Source organism: Mustelus asterias, chromosome 6 (genome assembly GCF_964213995.1).
Source record: "Mustelus asterias chromosome 6, sMusAst1.hap1.1, whole genome shotgun sequence".
Taxonomy (NCBI): domain Eukaryota; kingdom Metazoa; phylum Chordata; class Chondrichthyes; order Carcharhiniformes; family Triakidae; genus Mustelus; species Mustelus asterias.
This window is the reverse complement of record NC_135806.1, coordinates 34,303,983-34,325,041: the sequence shown is the minus strand read 5'-3', so window position 1 is coordinate 34,325,041 and position 21,059 is coordinate 34,303,983. Positions and strand designations below refer to the sequence as shown.

The following is a 21,059-nucleotide window of genomic DNA, read 5'->3' as shown; positions in this document are numbered from 1 at the left end:
GCTGGCAACACAGGTAGATAGGGTGGTAAAGAAGGCATAGCAATGCTTGCCTTCATTAGCCGGGACATAGAATATAGGAGCAGGGAGGTCTTGGTACAATTTAATAAAACATTGGTTAGGCCATAGATGGAGTATTGTGTTCAGTTCTCGTTGCCATACTATCAAAAGGATGTGACTGCACTAGAGAGGGTGCAGAGGAGATTCGCCAGGATGTTGCCTGTGATGGAAACTTTCAGCTATGAAGAGAGACTGGATAGGCTGGGTTTGTTTTCATTTGAGCAGAGGAAGTTGAGGGGGAATCTCTCAGAGGTATACAAAATTATGAGGGGCATAGATAGGGTAGATCATAAGAATTTTTCCCCATGGCAGAGGTGTCCAAGACCAGAGGACATAAATTTAAGGTGAAGAGTAAGTGGTTGAGAAGGGATCTGAGGAAACAAATTTTCATGCAGCGGGTAGTGGAAATATGGAATGTGCTGCCTGAGAGGGTGGTAGAGACAGCTACTCTCACAACATTTAAGAAACATCTGGTCGAGCACTTAAATCGCCAAAGATTTGCTTGGCTATGGTCCAGGTGCTGATAAATGGAATTAGTACAGATTGGTATTTGATGGTTGGCAAAGACATGGTGGGTCGAAGGGCCTATTTCTGTGCTGTATGACTCTATGCTACCCTAAATTTTAATAGGTTACATGCAAGTCTTTTAACCGTATATAGATATAATTTACCACAGCATAATAGGCAATCTTGCATGCTGGATTTCCAAACTAATAATATATATAATTTGGTTGCATTCTGGAAATAGGAATGTCACAACGGTTTTGAGTTTCAATGAATGTTGGACTATTTAAAAAGAACAAGAGCTACAGACCAATAAAGTGATAGGACAGAATTTGTTTAAAATCAATAGTCACAACAGAAACAAAAAGCTCCTAGATCATGCTCCATGGTTTATTGTGCTGAAATACATCAACATACCATATGCAAACATTGCTTTAAAAAAATCCCTTTGCCAAACTCAGCTCTAACCTGTTATTCAATACTTACTTTTGCAGAAGGTGTGAATTTTGGAATCTCAACCTTGGACAGTAGTTGGGAAACAGTTTCTTTGGACATGTCCTGTAACAAGTTAAACAGAGTTATACCTTCCCAAAAATTGTGGTTTGTTCTCTCTGGAATTCCTGGCTCTATTACAGTACAGTATTACAGTAAATCCTGCTTCTTGACTGTTATGTCTGGCACCCCCCCCAAAGACTGATCCTTGGCCTTATACTTTTCTTCTGCATTGTGACTGTGGTTTAAGCTGACTACACCTTCAGCTCTGGAATTCCATCCCAAAACATCTTTACTTTGCTTGTTTTCTCGAAGTCTCTCCTTAAAATCCAATCAATCAATCAAGCTCTTAGACACATGTTCGAATGTCCAATGGCTCAGTTTTGATGTTTTCTCTTATTAGCCTTGTGAAGTGCTTTGGGATGTTCATTATCAAAGGTGCTATACAAATGCAAATTGTTGAAAACCTTTTATCTAATAACTAAGACCTACCTGTTTCATATAAGGAATCTTGTAAATTCTTGCAAAAAGTCTTGCAGCACTTAATATAAAATTGTAATGCCTAAAATAATAAGACAATAGAAAATAATAATTGAAGGATTACATTGTAACTCAGGACAAAACAGGATGCAGTTGCACATGATAACACCACTGAGGAACACAGCTTCATTTGAAAAAACATTAAAAACCATGTAATTTGATTAATACATTATGGCAAATACATCATTCGCAGAAATTATGTTAATGATCTTAATTACATCATTAGCAGAAATTATGTTGACCGACTTAAATCTGTTTACTGGACTTGTAATAATTCATGTACTTAATTGAAATGTGAATACCAATTAAAATGGTTCGCTTAGATTCAAACAGAATAAATTAATATTAAAAAGTTTTAAGTAACTGGTCTCAATTCGTCTAATGTGCAAAAACATGAAATGGAATCTCTATGATTTCAAGCATTACTTATGGGTGTTAAGTTGGTCTGAAAACAACTGAGTTAATCAGACACAATTTCACCCACCTTCTGTAAGAAAAGATGAACAAATGCAGTACTTGCATACCAACTGCCGTAACCTTGCAAAAGAAAGGTTCTCTTTTACAACATCAACTTCTTGCAAGCTGTCCCCAGCATATCCACTAATTTCATCTTTTACTCTCATTCTGCGCTTCTAAAACTGAACTCCATGTTCTGCACCCTATCCTTTTGGTTTTCTCTCAAGTACTTCATGAACGGTATGTTTTGCCTGTATAGCGTGCAAGAAATACTTTTCACTGTATCCCAGTATGTGACAATAAGTCAAATCAAATCAAGATCATCCTATTATTTAACAAGATATTGGCCAATAAAGGTTGCATTCCAGGTCATTGGAGTAGTAAGTTCTGCTTATGCAGAACTGTAAATAATGACATAAGCCTAAAAGGGAAAGTGAAATATAAATTTTGATGGTTACTTACAATTCATCATTTATGTCAAACTGCATTGGACAAGGTGGCCTCTTTGGTGACTGCCAAAATAAGCCTGTAAGCAAACAGAGTCTCAATAACTGCATTTTAAAATAAAACTTGGCAACGGTTTGATCAGTTTATCAGAGAAGGACAAGGGAAAAATGGGAACAGCACCCCTCCATGTTTTCCTCACACCCCATCGAGTTGGTCTTTCTTCGTCATTACAAGATAAGAATCCTGAAACCTCCTACCTCACAGTATTGTGGAAGCATCTTAATTACAATAATTGCAGCAGTTCAAGAACACCCAATGCTGTCTCAGCTTCGGAAAGGCAATAAATTCTGATCTTAAAACGCAAATGGAGATTTTTGCTTTAACAAGATACATGGGGACATGGGGCGGCACGGTAGCACAGTGGTTAGCACTGCTGCTTCACAGCTCCAGGGTCCCGGGTTCGATTCCCGGCTCGGGTCACTGTCTGTGTGGAGTTTGCACATTCTCCTCGTGTTTGCGTGGGTTTCCTCCGGGTGCTCCGGTTTCCTCCCACAGTCCAAAGATGTGCGGGTTAGGTTGATTGGCCAGGTTAAAAAAAAAATTGCCCCTGAGATGCGTAGGTTAGAGGGATTAGCGGGTAAATATGTGGGGGTAGGGCCTGGGTGGGATTGTGGTCGGTGCAGACTCGATGGGCCGAATGGCCTCCTTCTGCACTGTAGGGTTTCTATGATTCTATGACATCAACCCTATTTGCATTCTTAAAACAGTAACAATTCCAGTTCAGTAATGGGTTAGCTGGCATATTCAATGCACAGTGTGAAAGTGAGCTATTTGAAATAGAAGGGTACCAAACATACTGAAATAGCTGACCTCAACCAGGTAACAATTAACTAGATTTTTCTGTCAAAATAATAGCAAGGCTTTTAGCGCTCCACATTATTGGTGTGTAAATAGTACAGAAATTTCACATAGGAGCAGATGCACTGTTAAATACCAAGATCCAAAAGCTGCTGCCCGAGTTGTACATCTTTGTTGGTAGCTGTGTGAAAGTTGCATCTTGGTGTCTGCTTCATAGTTGACATGCACTGAATGTTATGAAGTTGCTTTATTTGCATGACAGATGAATTAAACTCACTACAAATGTTGATCAATACAAGCTTTAAATGTTGTGATAAGTATTAATTACTGCCAATCAAACTCTTTTGTTGAAAATTAACTTTTACAACAATGGAGTCTCTCCTTCAGGTACGAATCAATGCGGCAGATATTACTTGATAAAGTTTAAAACGTTTTAAAGAAAATGATTTTACTTTCCCCATGTCTTTGTTTTCTCTCTTTACACCAATCAAGCTTTCCCTCTCTATTTCTCTTCTTGCACCTGATTTGAAGAAGAATTCAGGCACGCTAATTTATATTTCCTTTTTAACACTTTAATCTGATTTGCTAAGAAGGTACCTTGTTGTTTCCCTGTTCACACAGGCACCAGACGCCAGTTTTAACTCATCAATAGGTTATTAATTTGCAATTGTGACCCAAATCTTTAAAACCTAAACAGAGAAAAAAATCTAATTTTGCCAATGTTCTTGGGAAAGGCAAAGAGCCAGGTTTATAGGCTGCAGTATTTGGAGAAGACAGGAATGGATCCAATGTTTATGCCTTTTCTGCATTAGCAGTCAAGAATGGGAATCTGAGCTTTTGAATTTCATGGCACCATTGCAACAGATCAAGTGAACAAATAGAAACATAGAAACTAGAAGCAGGAGTAGGCCCTTCGAGTCTGCTCCGCCATTCATTTTGATCATGGCTGATCATAGAATTCAATATACTGATTCCCCTTTCCTCCCCCATAGCCCTTGATCCGTTGAGCTGTATCTAATTTCTTCTTGAAATCAGATAACATTTTAGCCTAAACTACATTCTTCTCACCTCAGTCCTAAAAGGTTTACCCCTCATCCTCAAACTATGGCCCCTAGTTCTGGACTCCCCCATCATTGGGAACATTCTTTCTGAAACTACCCTGTTTAACCCTGTTAGAATTTTATACATTTCTATGAGATCCTCTCTCACTCTTCTAAACTCCAATGAATATAATCCTAACTGACTTGGTCTCTCCTCATATGACAGACTTGCCATCCCAAGATGCCTGGTAAACCTTCGCTGTACTCCCTCTATATCCTTCCTCAGATAAGGACACCAAAACTGCACACAATACTCCAGATGTGGCCTCACCAACACCCTATACAATTGCAGCACCCTATCCCTATCCTCAAATCCTCTCACTATGAAGGCCAACATACCATTTGCCTTCTTTACTGCCTGCTGTACCTATGCGCTTACTTTCAACAACTGATGCATGAGGACACCAAGGTCTCGCTGAGTATCCACCACTTAATTTACACCCATTAAAGTTATAATCTGTCTTCCAATTATTGCTACCAAAATGGATAACCTCACATTGATCCACATTATACTGCATCTGCCATGCATGTGCCCACAAACACACACAGTCTGTTCAAATCACACTGAAGCATCTCTGCATCCTCCTCACAGCTCACCCTCCCACTCAACTTTGTATTGTCTGCAAATTTGGAGATAATACATTCAGTTCCCTGTTCCAAATCATTAATATGTAACATGAACAGTTGGGAACCAAGCACAGATCGCTGCAGAGCCGCATTAGTCACTGACTGTAAATCAGAAAAAGACTCATTTATGCAACTCTTTGCTTCCTATCTGCTAACCAGCTCTCCATCCATCTCAAGACATGACCTGCAATCCCATGTGCCTTAACTTTACATAGTAGTCTGTTATGAGAGACCTTGTCGAAAGTCTTCTGAAAGTCTAAATAAACCATATCCATTGGTTCTCCTCGGTCAATTCTACGAGTTACATCCTCAAGGAATTCCAATGGATTCGTCAAGCATGATTTCCCTTTTGTAAATCCATGCTGACTTTGTCTGATTATACCACTGCCTTCCAAATGCTGAGTTATGAAATCCTTGATAATGGATTCTAGCAACTTCCCCAGTACCGACATTGGGCTCACTGGTCTATAAATCCCTGTTTTCTCTCTACTTTCCTTTTTGAATAGCGGGCTTACATTAGCTACCCTCCAATCTGTAGGAGGGAGTTCAGGGTCCAAAGAATTTTGGAAAATAACCACCAATGGATCGACTATTTCCAGGGCCACTTCTTTAAGTACTCTGGGGTGAAGATTATCAGGACCTGGAGACTTATCCATTTTCAATCCTATCAACTTCTCCAAAACCATTTCTCTACTAATGTGGATTTCCTTCAGCTCCTCGCTAAAACTTGTTTCTCTCAGAACTTCTGGTACATTATTCATGTCTTTTTCGTGAAGACTGAAGCAAAGTATGAATTTAATTCCTCGGCCATTCCTTTATTCAATGATATGAATTCTCCTGTTTCTGACTGTAAGGGGCCTACATTCGTTTTTGTCAATCCTTTTCGCTTTACATACCTATAGAAACTTTTAGAGTCAGTTTTTATGTTCCCTGCTAGCTTACTTTCATACTCTATTTTCCCCTTCTTAATCAATCCCTTGAACCTGATCAGCAAATGAACAGGAGATCTCCCTGGTTTCACATCACCCAATATCACAAATGCAGCTTAGTTATTCACTTCACAGGTGCCAAGCGGCCTAGCACTAAAAATGACAAATACAATCAAACAAATAAACTTCACCACAATACTTACTCCCATCCTTCAGTTTAGTATCTAGTGGGAATGAGTGCAGAAGTTGAACCGCCTGGAGGAGGATAAAGAATGGGTTACTGCTTTTGCTTTGCAGACTGAGGCCTACATGCTCATATTTTTCTTTTGTGCATTGCCAGAATGAACATTTGTTAATTAGACATTCCTCACTAGAAAACAAGAGGATTGGAATGACGGCCAAGGCAGCATCGCAGTGGAGGGGTCAGCAGCAATGGCGTGGAGGGCACATCACGTGTGGCTGGGATCGGGGTCTAAACAAAATAGGGGATGGGGGTGGTCAGCTGCAGATGACGTGGGCAAGGGGGATGAACCTGCACGTTCACGAGGGATCATAGGTTCAAGGTGAAGGGGGGGGGGAGGTTTAACACAGATATCAGACGGACATATTTTACACAGAGGGTGGTGGGGGCCTGGAATGCGCTGCCAGGCAAGGTGGTGGAGGCGGACACACTGGGAACGTTTAAGACTTATCTAGACAGCCATATGAACGGAGTGGGAATGGAGGGATACAAAAGAATGGTCTAGTTTGGACCAGGGAGCGGCGCGGGCTTGGAGGGCCGAAGGGCCTGTTCCTGTGCTGTATTGTTCTTTGTTCTTGTTTGTTGTTTGTTATGAAGGGGGGAGGGGGCGCTGCAGAAGAATGGGAGGGGGCACAGATGAAGTGGATGTTGCAGGTGAAAAGGGGGGCACAGAGGTGGTGAGGCACGGTAGCTCAGTGGTTAGCACTGCTGCTTCACAGCTCCAGGGACCTGGGTTCGATTCCCGGCTTGGGTCACTGTCTGTGTGGAGTTTGCACATTCTCCTTGTGTCTGCGTGGGTTTCCTCCGGGTGCTCCGGTTTCCTCCCACAGTCCAAAGATGTGCGGGTTAGGTTGATTGGCCGTGCTAAAATTGCCCCTTAGTGTCTTGGGATGGGTAGGTTAGAGGGATTAGCGGGTAAATATGTAGGGATATGGGGGTAGGGCCTGAGTGGGATTGTGGTTGGTGTAGACTCGATGGGCCGAATGGCCTCCTTCTACATTGTAGGGTTTCTATGATTCTATGAGGGTGCGGCAGACAGGGGTGGGGGGGCTTGGCAGAGGGGGGCAAGGACACGGCAAAGAGGCGGAGGGGTCAGCCGTGGCTGAGGGGGAGGGGGTGGGGGGGCGATGGGTCGTGGCCATGGAGAGGGTGGATTGGGGCACGGTCGAGGGGGAGGGGGGGGGGGGCGATGGGGCTCGGCCGAGGGGGGGGTGATGAGGCGCGACCAGGGTGGGAGGGGGGGGGATTTGGGGGCTCGCCCGACAGGAAGGGGGGTTTGGGGGCGTGCCCGAGGGGGAGGGCGGGGTTGGGGGCGTGCCCGAGGGGGGAGGTGGGGTTGGGGGCCGCCAGAGGGGAGGGGGTTTAGGGGCGCGCCCGAGGGGGGTTGGGGGCATGGGCAGCTGCAGAACAGTGATAGGATGTAAGTAATGCGCAGACTATCAGAAATTCATTCTACTGCTGTGGCTGGGGAAAAATGAATAGCTGATTAAGAATACAATTATTTACCAAACATGCTGTTAAATACAGACTGCACTGAGTCGGGACAAAGTTTAATTCGGCAAGTTAACTTTTCTTTGCAGCAATCATAAAACAGATATCAAAAGTTTGTTAAAGTGACCATAAAAACATTGACTTACATTCATGATGCACCAATTGTGAAATATTATTCGCTATCCTACCTTGTGATGGAAGTATTTCTCAAATTTTACTCGTGCCAGTGCCACACACTCTTGCCAATCTGCAGGCCACCTATTAAGTAATTTAATTGCTTGAAATGAGCCTTCTAAACTCTCCCCAGTTTGCATTCGCTACAAAACAAAAAGACAATAGAGAATGATGATACTTGCCCGAGGAAATAAACATGAACAGAAAAAAAAAATCCAAGAATGGTCAACTTGCAGCACAGTCTGAATGATAAAATAAGAAAAAAACATCGGCAATTGGGACGAGTTTAATGGTAACAACTGGGCAGCATGGACAGGTTTGGCTGTAGGGCCTGTTTCCATGCTGTAAACATAGAAACATAGAAAAACTACAGCACAAACAGGCCCTTCGGCCCACAAGTTGCGCCGAACACATCCCTACCTTCTAGACCTACCTATAACCCTCCATCCTATTAAGCTCCATGTACTCATCCAGGAGTCTCTTAAAAGACCCTATTGAGTTTGCCTCAACCACCACTGACGGCAGGCGATTCCACTCGCCCACCACCCTCTGTGTGAAAAACTTCCCCCTAACATTTCCCCTGTACCTACCCCCCAGCACCCTAAGCCTGTGTCCTCTCGTAGCAGCCATTTCCACCCTGGGAAAAAGCCTCTGAGAGTCCACCCGATCTATGCCTCTCAACATCTTATACACCTCTATTAGGTCTCCTCTCATCCTTCGTCTCTCCAAGGAGAAAGGACCGAGCTCCCTCAGCCTATCCTCATAAGGCATGCCACTCAATCCAGGCAACATCCTTGTAAATCTCCTCTGCACCCATTCAACTTTTTCCACATCCTTCCTATAGTGAGGCGACCAGAACTGAGCACAGTACTCCAAGTGAGGTCTGACGAGGGTCTTATATAGCTGCATCATTATCCCCGGACTCCTAAACTCAATCCCTCGATTGATAAAGGCCAGCACACCATACGCCTTCTTAACCACCTCCTCCACCTGCAGGGCCGATTTTAGAGTCCTATGGACCCGGACCCCAAGGTCCTTCTGATCCTCTACAGTACTAAGAGTCTTTCCCTTTATATTGTACTCCTTCATCCCATTTGACCTACCAAACTGGACCACTACGCACGGTAGCACAGTGGTTAGCACTGCTGCTTCACAGCTCCAGGGTCCCGGGTTCGATTCCCGGCTCGGGTCACTGTCTGTGTGGAGTTTGCACATTCTCCCCGTGTCTACGTGGGTTTCCTCCGGGTGCTCCGGTTTCCTCCCACAGTCCAAAGATGTGCGGGTTAGGTTGATTGGCCAGGTTAAAAAAATTACCCCTTAGAGTCCTGAGATGCGTAGGTTAGAGGGATTAGCAAGTAAATATGTGGGGGTAGGGCCTGGGTGGGATTGTGGTTGGTGCAGACTCGATGGGCCGAATGGCCTCCTTCCGCACTGTAGGGTTTCTATGATTTATCTGGGTTGAAGTCCATCTTCCACTTGTCCGCCCAGTCTTGCATCCTATCTATGTCCCTCTGTAACTTCAGACATCCCTCCAGACTATCCACAACCCCACCAACCTTCGTGTCGTCGGCAAACTTCCCAACCCATCCCTCCGCTTCCTCACCCAGGTCATTTATGAAAATGTCAAACAGCAAGGGTCCCAGAACAGATCCCCGGGGCACACACTGGTGACCGACCTCCATTTAGAAAAAGACCCATCTATACCCATTCTCTGCCTCCTTTGGGCAAGCCAGTTCTGGATCCACCGGGCAGCAGCCCCTTGGATCCCATGCCCTCTCACTTTTTCTGGAAGCCTTGCATGGGGGACCTTATCGAACGCCTTGCTAAAATCCATATAAACCACATCTACCGCCTTCCCTTCGTCAATGTGTTTAATCACATTTTCGAAGAACTCCACCAGGCTCGTAAGGCACGATCTGCCCTTGACAAAGCCATGCTGAGTATTCTTGAGCATACTAAACCTCTCTAAATGCTCATATATCCTGTCCCTCAGGATCTTCTCCATCAGTTTACTAACCACTGAGGTTAGACTCACCGGTCGGTAATTACCTGGGCTATCCCTATTCCCCGTCTTGAAAATAGGAACCACATCCGCAATCCTCTGGCACCTTTCCTGTCTCCACCGACGACGCAAAGATCATCGCCAGAGGCTCTGCAATCTCTTCCCTTGCCTCCCACAGTAACCTGGGGTACATCCCATCCGGACCCGGCGACTTATCTATCTTGATGCCATTCAAAGATTCCAGCACAACCTCTTTCTTAAAGTCCACAATGACCAATTCAGAAAGTTTAACATTGAAGGGTATTGTGTGCATAAAATGGACCAGTTTTGTGGTTGTGAAATGGTAAAGTTTGCAGTATAATTGAGGAGTGAATTCACCAAGCTGACAGGTATGGAGTATGAGATAATCACATTTTGGTGGGCTGGCCCATATTCAAGACCAAGATAGCACTGGAGCAAAAATGGCTTTTGCTACCAAATAAACCTGTTGGATTTTAACCTGGTGTTGTTCGACTTCTTACCAGCCTTTGAAGCCTTCAATCTGGCCTTCAATCTGGCAGCCCCCAGTGACCAGGAAAACACTGCCAGAGCCGCATCCTTCATCCGCCAGACTCTAGTCGGCACTCTCTTGGACCCCACAGCTCAGGAAAACACCGCCGAAACCGAGGGCTTCACTCTGCCAATCTCCACTGGCCAGACCTGCATCCCTGGGGTCTTCTCTCCCCAGCTCCCACCGAACCTGATGGCCATGAACAGCAAGTTTGGAGCCTTCACTCCACGAGCCCTCAATCTCTCTGACCCACAGAGCTGCGACGGAGGCCCAAGGACTCTCTCCACACCCCCCCTTCTACAATTGCCACATACTCCTAAAAATCAACTCCCACTGTGCTTGGTCCTCTGCTATTTGTGATTTTTATTAATGACTTTTATTAATGACCTAAGGGAGGGGGCTGAAGGGTGGATCAGTAAATTTGCTGATGACACCAAGATTGGTGGAGTAGTGGATGAGGTGGAGGGCTGTTATAGACTGCAAAGAGACATAGATAGGATGCAAAGCTGGGCTGAAAAATGGCAGATGGAGTTTAACCCTGATAAATGTGAGGTGATTCATTTTGGTAGGACAAATTTAAATGTGGATTACAGAGTCAAAGGTAGAGTTCTGAAGACTGAGGAGGAACAGAGAGATCTTGGGGTCCATATCCACAGATCTCTGAAGGTTGCCACTCAAGTGGATAGAGCTGTGAAGGATGTGTGTTAGCTTTTATTAACAGGGGGTTGGAGTTTAAGAGCCGTGGGGTTATGCTGCAACTGTACAGGACCTTGGTGAGACCACGTTTGGAATATTGTGTGCAGTTCTGGTCACCTCACTATAAGAAGGATGTGAAAGCGCTGGAAAGAGTGCAGAGGAGATTTACCAGGATGCTGCCTGGTTTGGAGGGTAGGTCTTATGAGGAAAGGTTGAGGGAGTTAGGGCTGTTCTCTCTGGAGCGGAGGAGGCTGAGGGGAGACTTAATAGAGGTTTATAAAATGATGAAGGGGATAGATAGACCGTTCAAAGACTATTTCCTCGGGTGGATGGAGCTATTACAAGGGGGCATAACTATAGGGTTCATGATGGGAGATATAGGAAGGATATCAGAGATAGGTTATTTACGCAGAGAGTGGTTGGGGTGTGGAATGGACTGCCTGCAGTGATAGTGGAGTCAAACACTTTAGGAACATTTAAGCGGTTATTGGATAGGCACATGGAGCACACCATGGGCTGAAAAATGGCAAATGGAGTTTAACGCGGACAAGTGAGAGATATTGCACTTTGGAGGGACAAATCAAAGAAGAACGTACAGGGTAAATGGTAGGACTCTGAAGAGTGCAGTTGAACAGAGGGATCTGGGAATACAGGTACAGAATTCCCTAAAAGTGACGTCACAGATGGATAGGGTCGTAAAGAGTGCCTTTGGTACATTGGCCTTTATAAATCGGAGTATCGAGTATAAAAGTTGAAGTGTTATGGTAAGGTTATATAAGGCATTGGTGAGGCCGAATTTGGAGTATTGTGTACAGTTTTGGTCACCTAGTTACAGGAAGGATGTAAATAAGATTGAAAGAGTGCAGAGAAGGTTCACAAGGATGTTGCCGGGACTTGAGAAGCTGAGTTACAGAGAAAGATTGAATAGGTTGGGACTTTATTCCCTGGAGCGTAGAAGATTGAGGGGAGATTTGATAGAGGTGTATAAGATTTTGATGGGTATAGATAGAGTGAATGCAAGCAGGCTTTTTCCGCTGAGGCTAGGGGAGGAAAAAACCAGAGGGCATGGGTTAAGGGTGAAAGGAGAAAAGTTTAAAGGGAATATTAGGGGGGGCTTCTTCACGCAGAGAGTGGTAGGAGTGTGGAATGAGCTGCCGGATAAAGTGGTAAATGCGGGGTCACTTTTAACATTTAAGAAAAACTTGGACGGGTTCATGGATGAGAGGGGTGTGGAGGGATATGGTCCAAGTGCAGGTCAGTGGGACTAGGCATAAAATGGTTCGGCACAGACAAGAAGGGCCAAAAGGCCTGTTTCTGAGCTGTAATTTTCTATGGTTCTATGATGATAGGGAGTGGGATAGCTTGATCTTGCTTTCAGATAAAGCTTGGCACAACATCGTGGGCCAAAGGGCCTGTTCTGTGCTGTACTGTTCTATGTTCACTGCCTAAAAACCACTAATTTACACGCAAATCGAGCAATCCTCCAACTTCCAAAGGAAGACCCTGACCTGGCAGTGACCCAGAAGACCCCAACACATGGACCCAGCCATCGGCTCAGCCGCAACCGTAACCCTAGAGACGTCATGGCCCTCGACCCATCCACGCCGGATCGTGGTCTAGACATCCTCCGATCTCCAAAGCCATACTTGGAACGCTTGACTGCACAGACCCATCTACCGACGCAGGAACTACAAACAAGGCAACAAATCTTCCATCCACACACTGACCAGAACGAAGAAACTCTGGAAAACAAGCTAGATAAACTTAAAGCCAGACTCACTTTCCAAAGAGAACTGAGGGACTGCTGTGTGCTCTGTTTCGTAGACTCATAGAATCCTACACTACAGAAGGAGGCCATTCAGTCCACTGAGTCGGCACTGACCACAATCCCACCCAGGCCCTATCCCCATAACCCCATGCATTTACCCTAGCTAGTCCCCTTGACACTAAGGGGCAATTTAGCATGGCCAATTCACCTAACCTATGCATCTTTGGACTGTGGGAGGAAATCGGAGCACCCGGAGGAAACCTACACAGACACGGGGAGAATGTGCAAACTCCACACAGACAGTGACTCAAGCCGGGAATCGAACCCGGGTCCCTGGCACTGTGAGGTAGCAATACTAACCACTGTGCCGCCCCTTCCTTTCATGGAGGCATGGCTCACTCTTGCTTCACCGGACTGTGCCCTACAACAGAGGGCTTCTCAATCAACCGCATGGACCCTACAACGGCCTCGGGCAAGATTAGGGAGGTGGAGTCTGCCTTCTAAACAACACCTTGTGGTGCCTAGACATAGTTGCATCGGCGAGTATCTGCTCCCTGTACCTAGGATATCTGATGCTAAAATGCCGTCTCTACTACCTTCCGCGGGAGTTCACCCCTGTTATCCTGACAGCTGTTTACATCCCAACCCATGCGGATGTGAAGACTGCGCTGGATGAAATATACACCACCACAAAACGCCTTGAGATGAAACATCCCGAGGCCTTGTTCATCATGGCCGGGGACTTCAAGCAGGCCAAACTCAAGAGTGTTCTACCAAGATATCACCAAGATGTCTCCTGTTCCATCAGAGGCCCAAACTAGACCACTGCTACACAAGTATCAAAAATGCCTACCGCTCTATCGCCCGCCAAACTTTGCTGGGCTCCTGCTCCCAGCTTACAGGCAAAACTGAAATGGGAGAATCCGTCAAAGAAAGTCGTGCAATGTTGGTCTGAGGAATCAGATGATCTCCTACGTCCCGATCTCCTACGTCTACTTAGAGTCAATAGACTGGTCCGTACTTAAAAACTCTGCGATCAGCTTGTACGCCACTACAGTAACTGACTTCATTAGTAAGTGTGTAGAAGACCATGTGTCAAAGAAGCAAATCGTGTATTTCCCAACCGGAAACCATGGATGAACAGGGATATCCACTGCCTGCTGAAAGTCCAGATCTGAAGCATTCATGTCAGACGACACTGACCTATACAAGAAAGCCAGATATGATCTACGGAAATCTATCAAAGATGCCAAAAGACAGTACCGGACCAAGCTAGAATCCCAGGCTAGCCACAGGGATGCCTGCTAACTATGGCAAGGCCTGCAAGACAGAACGGGCTCAAGATGAAGGCAGATAAAATCGCCGGCTCCAATGCACCCTTCCCCGATCAGCTCAAGATATTCTATGCACGTTTTGAGCAAGAGGTCAGCGAGAGCATGCCCTCCATCCCGGAAGTTTCAGATGAACCTGTATCCGAGGTCGCCATTGCTGACGTCAGAGCAGACATCTCAAAAGTTAACCCAAAGAAAGCAACTGGCCCAGATGCGGTAGCCGGACGAGCACTCGGGTCCCGCGCAAGCCAGTTGGTGGGGGTATTCGCAGATATCTTCAACCTCTCTTTACACCAATCTGAGGTCCCTACCTGCTTCAAGACGACGACCAACATCCTGGTACCAAAGAAAAGCCAGGCAGCGTGCCTTAATGAGTATTGGCCGGTGGCTCTGATATCCATCATTATGAAGTGCTTCGGAAGGTTAGTCATGCCACAAATCAATTCCTGCCTCCCAGACTGCCTGGATCCACTACATTTTGCCTATTGCCACAACAGGTCCACAGCAGACACCATCTCCCTGGCCCTACACTCAACCCTGGATCAGCTAGATAACAAAGACACCTATGTCAGACTCATATTCATAGACTACAGCTCAGCCTTTAATATCATTATTCGTACGAGACTCATCTCCAAACTTCGTGGCCTGGGGCTCGGCTCTTTCCTCTGCAGCTGGATCCTAGACTTCCTAACCCACAGACTGCAGTCAGTAAGGATAGGCAACAACACCTCCTCCACGATCATCCTCAACACTGGTGCTCCGCAAGGCTGTGTCTTATTATACTCCTTATACACCTTTACTGTATGGCCAAATTCACCTCCAATTCAATTTTCAAGTTTGCTGATAACACCACCATTGTGGATTGGATCTTAAACAATGACGAGACACAGTACAGGAAAGAGGTAGAGAATCTGGTGAACTGGTACAACAACAATAATCTCTCCCTCAGTGTCAACAAAATGAAGGAAATAGTCATCGACTTCAGGAAGCATAGTGGAGGGCATGCCCCTATCTACATCAATGGGGACAAAGTAGAAATGGTCGCAGGTTCAGATCACGAACAGCCTGTCCTGGTCCCACCATGCAGACGCTATAGTTTAGAAAGTCCACCAACACCTCTACTTTCTCAGGAGACTAAGGAAATTTGGTGTATCCACTACAACTCTCACCAACTTCTACAGATGCACCATAGAAAGCATTCTGTCTGGTTGTATCACAGCTTAGTATGGCTCCTGCTCTGTCCAAGATGGCAAGAAACTACAAAGACACATGAACGAAGCCCAGTCCATCACTCAAACCAACCTCCCAGATATGATCTACGGAGATCCATCAAAGATGCCAGGGACTTATTAGGGAGAGTCAACATGGCTTTGTGCGTGGTAGGCCATGTTTGACCAATCTATTAGAGTTTTTCGAGGAGGTTACCAGGAAAGTGGATGAAGGGAAGGCGGTGGATGTTGTCTACCTGGATTTCAGCAAGGCCTTTGACAAGGTCCCTCATGGGAGGTTAGTTAGGAAGGTTCAGTCGCTAGGTATACATGGGGAGGTAGTAAATTGGATAAGACACTGGCTCAATGGAAGAAGCCAGAGAGTGGTTGTGGAGGATTGCTTCTCTGAGTGGAGGCCTGTGACCAGTGGTGTGCCGCAGGGATCGGTGTTGGGTCCATTGTTGTTTGTCATCTATATCAATGATCTGGATGATAATGTGGTAAATTGGATCAGCATGTTTGCTGATGATACAAAGATTGGAGGTGTAGTGGACAGTGAGGAAGGTTTTCAAAGCTTGCAGAGGGATTTGGACCAGCTAGAAAAATGGGCTGAAAAATGGCAAATGGAATTTAACGCAGACAAGTGTGAGATATTGCACTTTGGAAGGACAAACCAAAGAAGAACGTACAGGGTAAATGGTAGGACTCTGAAGAGTGCAGTTGAACAGAGGGATCTGGGAATACAGGTACAGAATTCCCCAAAAGTGACGTCACAGGTGGATAGGGTCGTAAAGAGTGCCTTTGGTACATTGGCCTTTATAAATCGGAGTATCGAGTATAAAAGTTGGAGTGTTATGGTAAGGTTATATAAGGCATTGGTGAGGCCGAATTTGGAGTATTGTGTACAGTTTTGGTCACCTAGTTACAGGAAGGATGTAAATAAGATTGAAAGAGTGCAGAGAAGGTTCACAAGAATGTTGCCGGGACTTGAGAAGCTGAGTTACAGAGAGAGATTGAATAGGTTGGGACTTTATTCCCTGGAGCGTAGAAGATTGAGGGGAGATTTGATAGAGGTGTATAAGATTTTGATGGATATAGATAGAGTGAATGCAAGCAGGCTTTTTCCGCTGAGGCTAGGGGAGAAAAAAACCAGAGGGCATGGGTTAAGGGTGAAAGGAGAAAAGTTTAAAGGGAATATTAGGGGGGGCTTCTTCACGCAGAGAGTGGTAGGAGTGTGGAATGAGCTGCCGGATAAAGTGGTAAATGCGGGATCACTTTTAACATTTAAGAAAAACTTGGACGGGTTCATGGATGAGAGGGGTGTGGAGGGATATGGTCCAAGTGCAGGTCAGTGGGACTAGGCATAAAATGGTTCGGCGCAGACAAGAAGGGCCAAAGGGCCTATTTCTGAGCTGTAATTTTCTATGGTTCTATGCCAAAAGACAGTACCGGACCAAGCTAGAATCCCAGGCTAGCCACAGGGATACCTGCTAACTATGGCAAGGCCTGCAAGACAGAACGGGCTCAAGATGAAGGCAGATAAAATCGCCGGCTCCAATGCACCCTTCCCTGATCAGCTCAAGATATTCTATGCACGTTTTGAGCAAGAGGTCAGCGAGAGCATGCCCTCCATCTTGGAAGTTTCAGATGAACCTGTATGCGAGGTCACCATTGCTGACGTTACAGCAGACTTCTCAAAAGTTAATCCACAGAAAGCATCATCGACACTGTCTACACTTCCCGCTGCCTCGGAAAAGCAGCCAGCATAATCAAGGACCCCATGTACCCTGGACATTCTGTCTTCCACCTTCTTCCGTTGGGAAAAAGATACAAAAGTCTGAGATCACGTAACAACCGACTCAAAATTAGTTTCCAATTCCACCCTTCCCACATAGTTTATCGCCGGCTCTTCCCTTCCACGACTTCTGTTTCTATTTCTAGGCTATAGGTGAGCTACCATAAACTCACTGGCTCCCACAGCTACTTCGTCTATACTTCACTTTGGGATCAGTGACTATAATTTCTTTACTTTTTAGACAGCTATGGAGAATGATAGGTCTGGCCCAAAAGTTAAAATTCTAAATTCAGGCAAGGCCAATTTTGATGGTATTAGGCAGGAACTTTCAAAAGTTAATTGGGGGAGTCTGTGGGAAGGCAAAGGGACATTTGGTAAGTGGGAGGCTTTCAAAAGTGTGTTAACCAAGGTTCAGGGTAAGCACAATCCTCTGAAGGGCAAGGCTGGAAGAAGAAGTAGGGAACCTTGGATGACACATGATATCGAGGCCCTGGTCAAGAAGAAGGGGGCACATGACATGCATAAGCAGCTGGGATCAAGTGAATCCCGTAGGAATAGAGTTAAGAGAGAAATCAGGAGGGCAAAAAGGGGACACGAGATTGTTTTGGCAGATAAGACAAAGGAGAATCCAAAGACCTTCTACAAATACATCAAACGCAAAAGGGTAACTAGGGAGAGAAGGAAGTGCTGGAAGTCTGAAAACACATCAAGGTAGATAAATCCCCGGGATCTGATGAAGTGTATCCCAGGACGTTGTGGGAGGCTAGGGAGGAAATTACGGGTCCCCTAGCAGAGATATTTGAATCATTGATAGTCACAGGTGAAGTGCCTGAAGATTGGAGGGTGGCCTTTGTTTAAAAAGGGCTTCAGGGAAAAGCCTGGGAGCTACAGGCCAGTGAGCCTCAGGTAGGTTAGTTGTTCGAAGGTATTTTGAGAGACAGGAACTACAGGCATTTAGAGATACAAGGACTGATTAGGGACAGTCAGCATGGCTTTGAGAGTGAAAAATCATCTCTCACAAATTTGGTAGAGTTTTTTGAAGGGATAACCAAGAAGGTAGATGAGGGCAGTGCAATTGATGTTTTCTACATGGACTTTAGCAAGGCCTTTGACAAGATACCACATGATAGGTTGTTGCATAAGGTTAAATCTCACAGGATCCAGGGTGAGGTAGCTAAATGGATACAAAATTGGTTTGATGACAGAAGACAGAGGGCGGTGGTAGAGGGTTGTTTTTCAAACTAGAGGCCTGTGACCAGTGGTGTGCCTGAGGGATCAGTGCTGGATCCACTGTTATTTGTTATTTATATTAACGATTTGGATGAGAAAAAAGGAGGCATGGTTAGTAAGTTTGCAGATGACACCAAGATTGGTGGCATTGTGGACAGTGAAAAAGGTTATCAAGGATTGCAACAGGATCATGATCAATGGGGCTAGTGGGCTGACGAATTGCAGATGGAGTGTAATTTGGATAAATGCAAGGTGATGCATTTTGGTAGATTGAACCAGGGCAGGACTCAGTTAATGGTAGGGCGTTGGGGAGAGTTATAGAACAAAGAGATCTAGGGGTACATGTTCATAGCTCATTGAAAATGGAGTCACAGGTGGACAGAGTGAAGAAAGCATTCAGCATGCTTGGTTTCATTGGTCAGAACATTGAATTCAGGAGTTGGGACGTCTTGTTGAAGTTGTAAAAGACATTGGTAAGGCCACATTTGGAATACTGTGTGCAATTCTGGTCACCCTATTAAACTAGAAAGAGTGCAGAAAAATTTTACCAGAATGCTACCAGGACTTGATGGTTTGAGTTATAAGGGGAGTCTCAGGGATAGACTGAGACTTTTTTCTCTGGAGCGTAGGAGGCTGAGGGGTGATCTTATAGAGGTCTAAAAAAATAATGAGGGGCATAGATCAGCTCGGCTGTCAGTATCTTTTCCCAAAGGTAGGGGAGTCTAAAACTAGAGGGCATAGGTTTAAGGTGAGAGATACAGAAGTGTCCAGAGGGGCAATTTTTTCACACAGAGAGTGGCGAGTGTCTGGAACAAGCTGCCAGAAATAGTAGTTGAGGTGGGTATAATTTTGTCTTTTAAAAACTGTTTAGACAGTTCGATGGGTATAGAGGGATATGGGCCAAACGTGGGTGATTGGGAGTAGTTTAGGGGTTTTTAAAAAAGGGGCGGGATGGACAAGTTGGGCCGAAGGGCCTGTTTCCATGCTGTAACCTCTGAGTCTATGACTTCCTCCTACCCTGCTCCCTCCGGGGACTCTATGCCATTCTTCCAGTTTCTCCATCTCATTTGTTCTATTGATGCCAACTTCCATACCAGTTCTTCAGGCGGTTGGTTTTATTCCTCCTCCATCTGGTCAACCTTTTGCTTGCCATTGACCACACTTCTGCTCTCACCCTTTCCTCTGCCTCCCAGAGTCATGATAGGGATCCCTTTGTCCTCTCTTTTAGTCAGGAAACAGAGGTAGGATAAGTGATCGATATTTCTATTGTTAAATATTAGAAATAAGGTATATGGGTTTAATTTATTATGTGTAGGAAAGGGTACAATTTCAGTTAGATTCACGTTAAGCAAAGGCGTTTGCATGTATGGCGGTTTTGGTTTCAGTTCAAACTGTGTTTCTATTGTGCTGAGAGTGTTTACGAGGTAAATTAAACATGTACTTGAGATGTTGCTTAGCAACCTAGTGCACTTTTAGGGAAAAGTAGTTTTTCAATTTAGTTGTAATTGGAAGCCAGAGTAGGGGTGCATAGCAGCTAAAGAGGGAACATCTTTCTCATCTTTGCTAGAAGAAAAGCCATGAAGTGGAGTAAGGTGCAAGGAAGCAAGTGCCAGGAATCTAAGGAACAGCTAGTTAAGGAAACGAGAGAAATGAAGAGAAGTTTCCAGGAAGTCTGAAGTTAAAGGCACAGAGGAAATAGGATCTAGAGCAGGGTACTGTTCACTGAAGCCACAGACAGAATTGAGAAGGAGTTGGCTACTGAGAAGCCAGAAAGATATCTGATGTGGTTCTAAGGTCTGCGATATCTTACTATAGCCTGTAAAGTGGTAGCTGAAGTAATTGTGGAGCAATCAGTGGCTGGATCTCAGAGTTTGTATGAAAGCATTCAAGTCAAAGGAATCCTGAACAGAAAATTGGAAAACCTGGAGGCGGGTCCTCATGAAAATAGCTGACGGAAAGCACTGGTTGAAAGAGAATTTTAAAGCGTGTCTTTCTGAAAGTAGAATTTGGAAACACTCATGTGACAATCATCTGGGTGGAATCTGAGAAGATAGATGGAGTGGCATCTGCCATTTGGTTTCAGAGTGAGGTGTTAAACCTGAGATCTGCATACATTTGTGAATGTAATGGGGAGTGAAAGAGTATTGCATTACCATACTTTTCATGTTTTCTTTTGTTAAAAGCTAATTGGCAGTCCTATGACTCTGTTCCTCCACATTCTCTGAAGAAAGTAAAAGTTGCAGTCTTTTGAGCCAAGGTTCCATTCTGGGATCGTCCCGTCCAGTTATAGAACATAGAACAGTACAGCACAGAACAGGCCCTTCGGCCCACGTTGTTGTGCCGAGCTTTGTCTGAAATCCAGATCAAGGTATTTCCTCCCTATCATCCCGAAGTACTCCATGTGCCTATCCAATAGCTTCTTAAATGTTCCTAAAGTTTCTGACTCCACTATCACTGCAGGCAGTCCATTCCACACCCCAACCACTCTCTGAGTAAAAAACCTACCTCGGACATCCTTCCTATATCTCCCACCATGAACCCTATAGTTATGCCCCCTAGTTAC

The 21,059-nt window shown here is 45.0% G+C and overlaps 1 protein-coding gene across 4 annotated transcripts in view; it reads right to left on the bottom strand.

The window, feature by feature from the left end:
* Window positions 1-21,059, bottom strand: part of uba6 (ubiquitin like modifier activating enzyme 6) — a 258,666-nt gene that overhangs the window by 37,374 nt on the left and 200,233 nt on the right. For all 4 annotated transcript variants that reach the window (XM_078214148.1, XM_078214151.1, XM_078214150.1 and 1 more), the window contains 5 exons: window positions 7,931-8,059; window positions 6,214-6,265; window positions 2,512-2,575; window positions 1,546-1,615; window positions 1,048-1,119 (listed from right to left, as the gene is read on the bottom strand). In XM_078214148.1, the coding sequence (XP_078070274.1) occupies window positions 1,048-1,119; window positions 1,546-1,615; window positions 2,512-2,575; window positions 6,214-6,265; window positions 7,931-8,059 (387 nt within the window). The remainder of the gene's footprint in view (window positions 1-1,047; window positions 1,120-1,545; window positions 1,616-2,511; window positions 2,576-6,213; window positions 6,266-7,930; window positions 8,060-21,059) is intronic.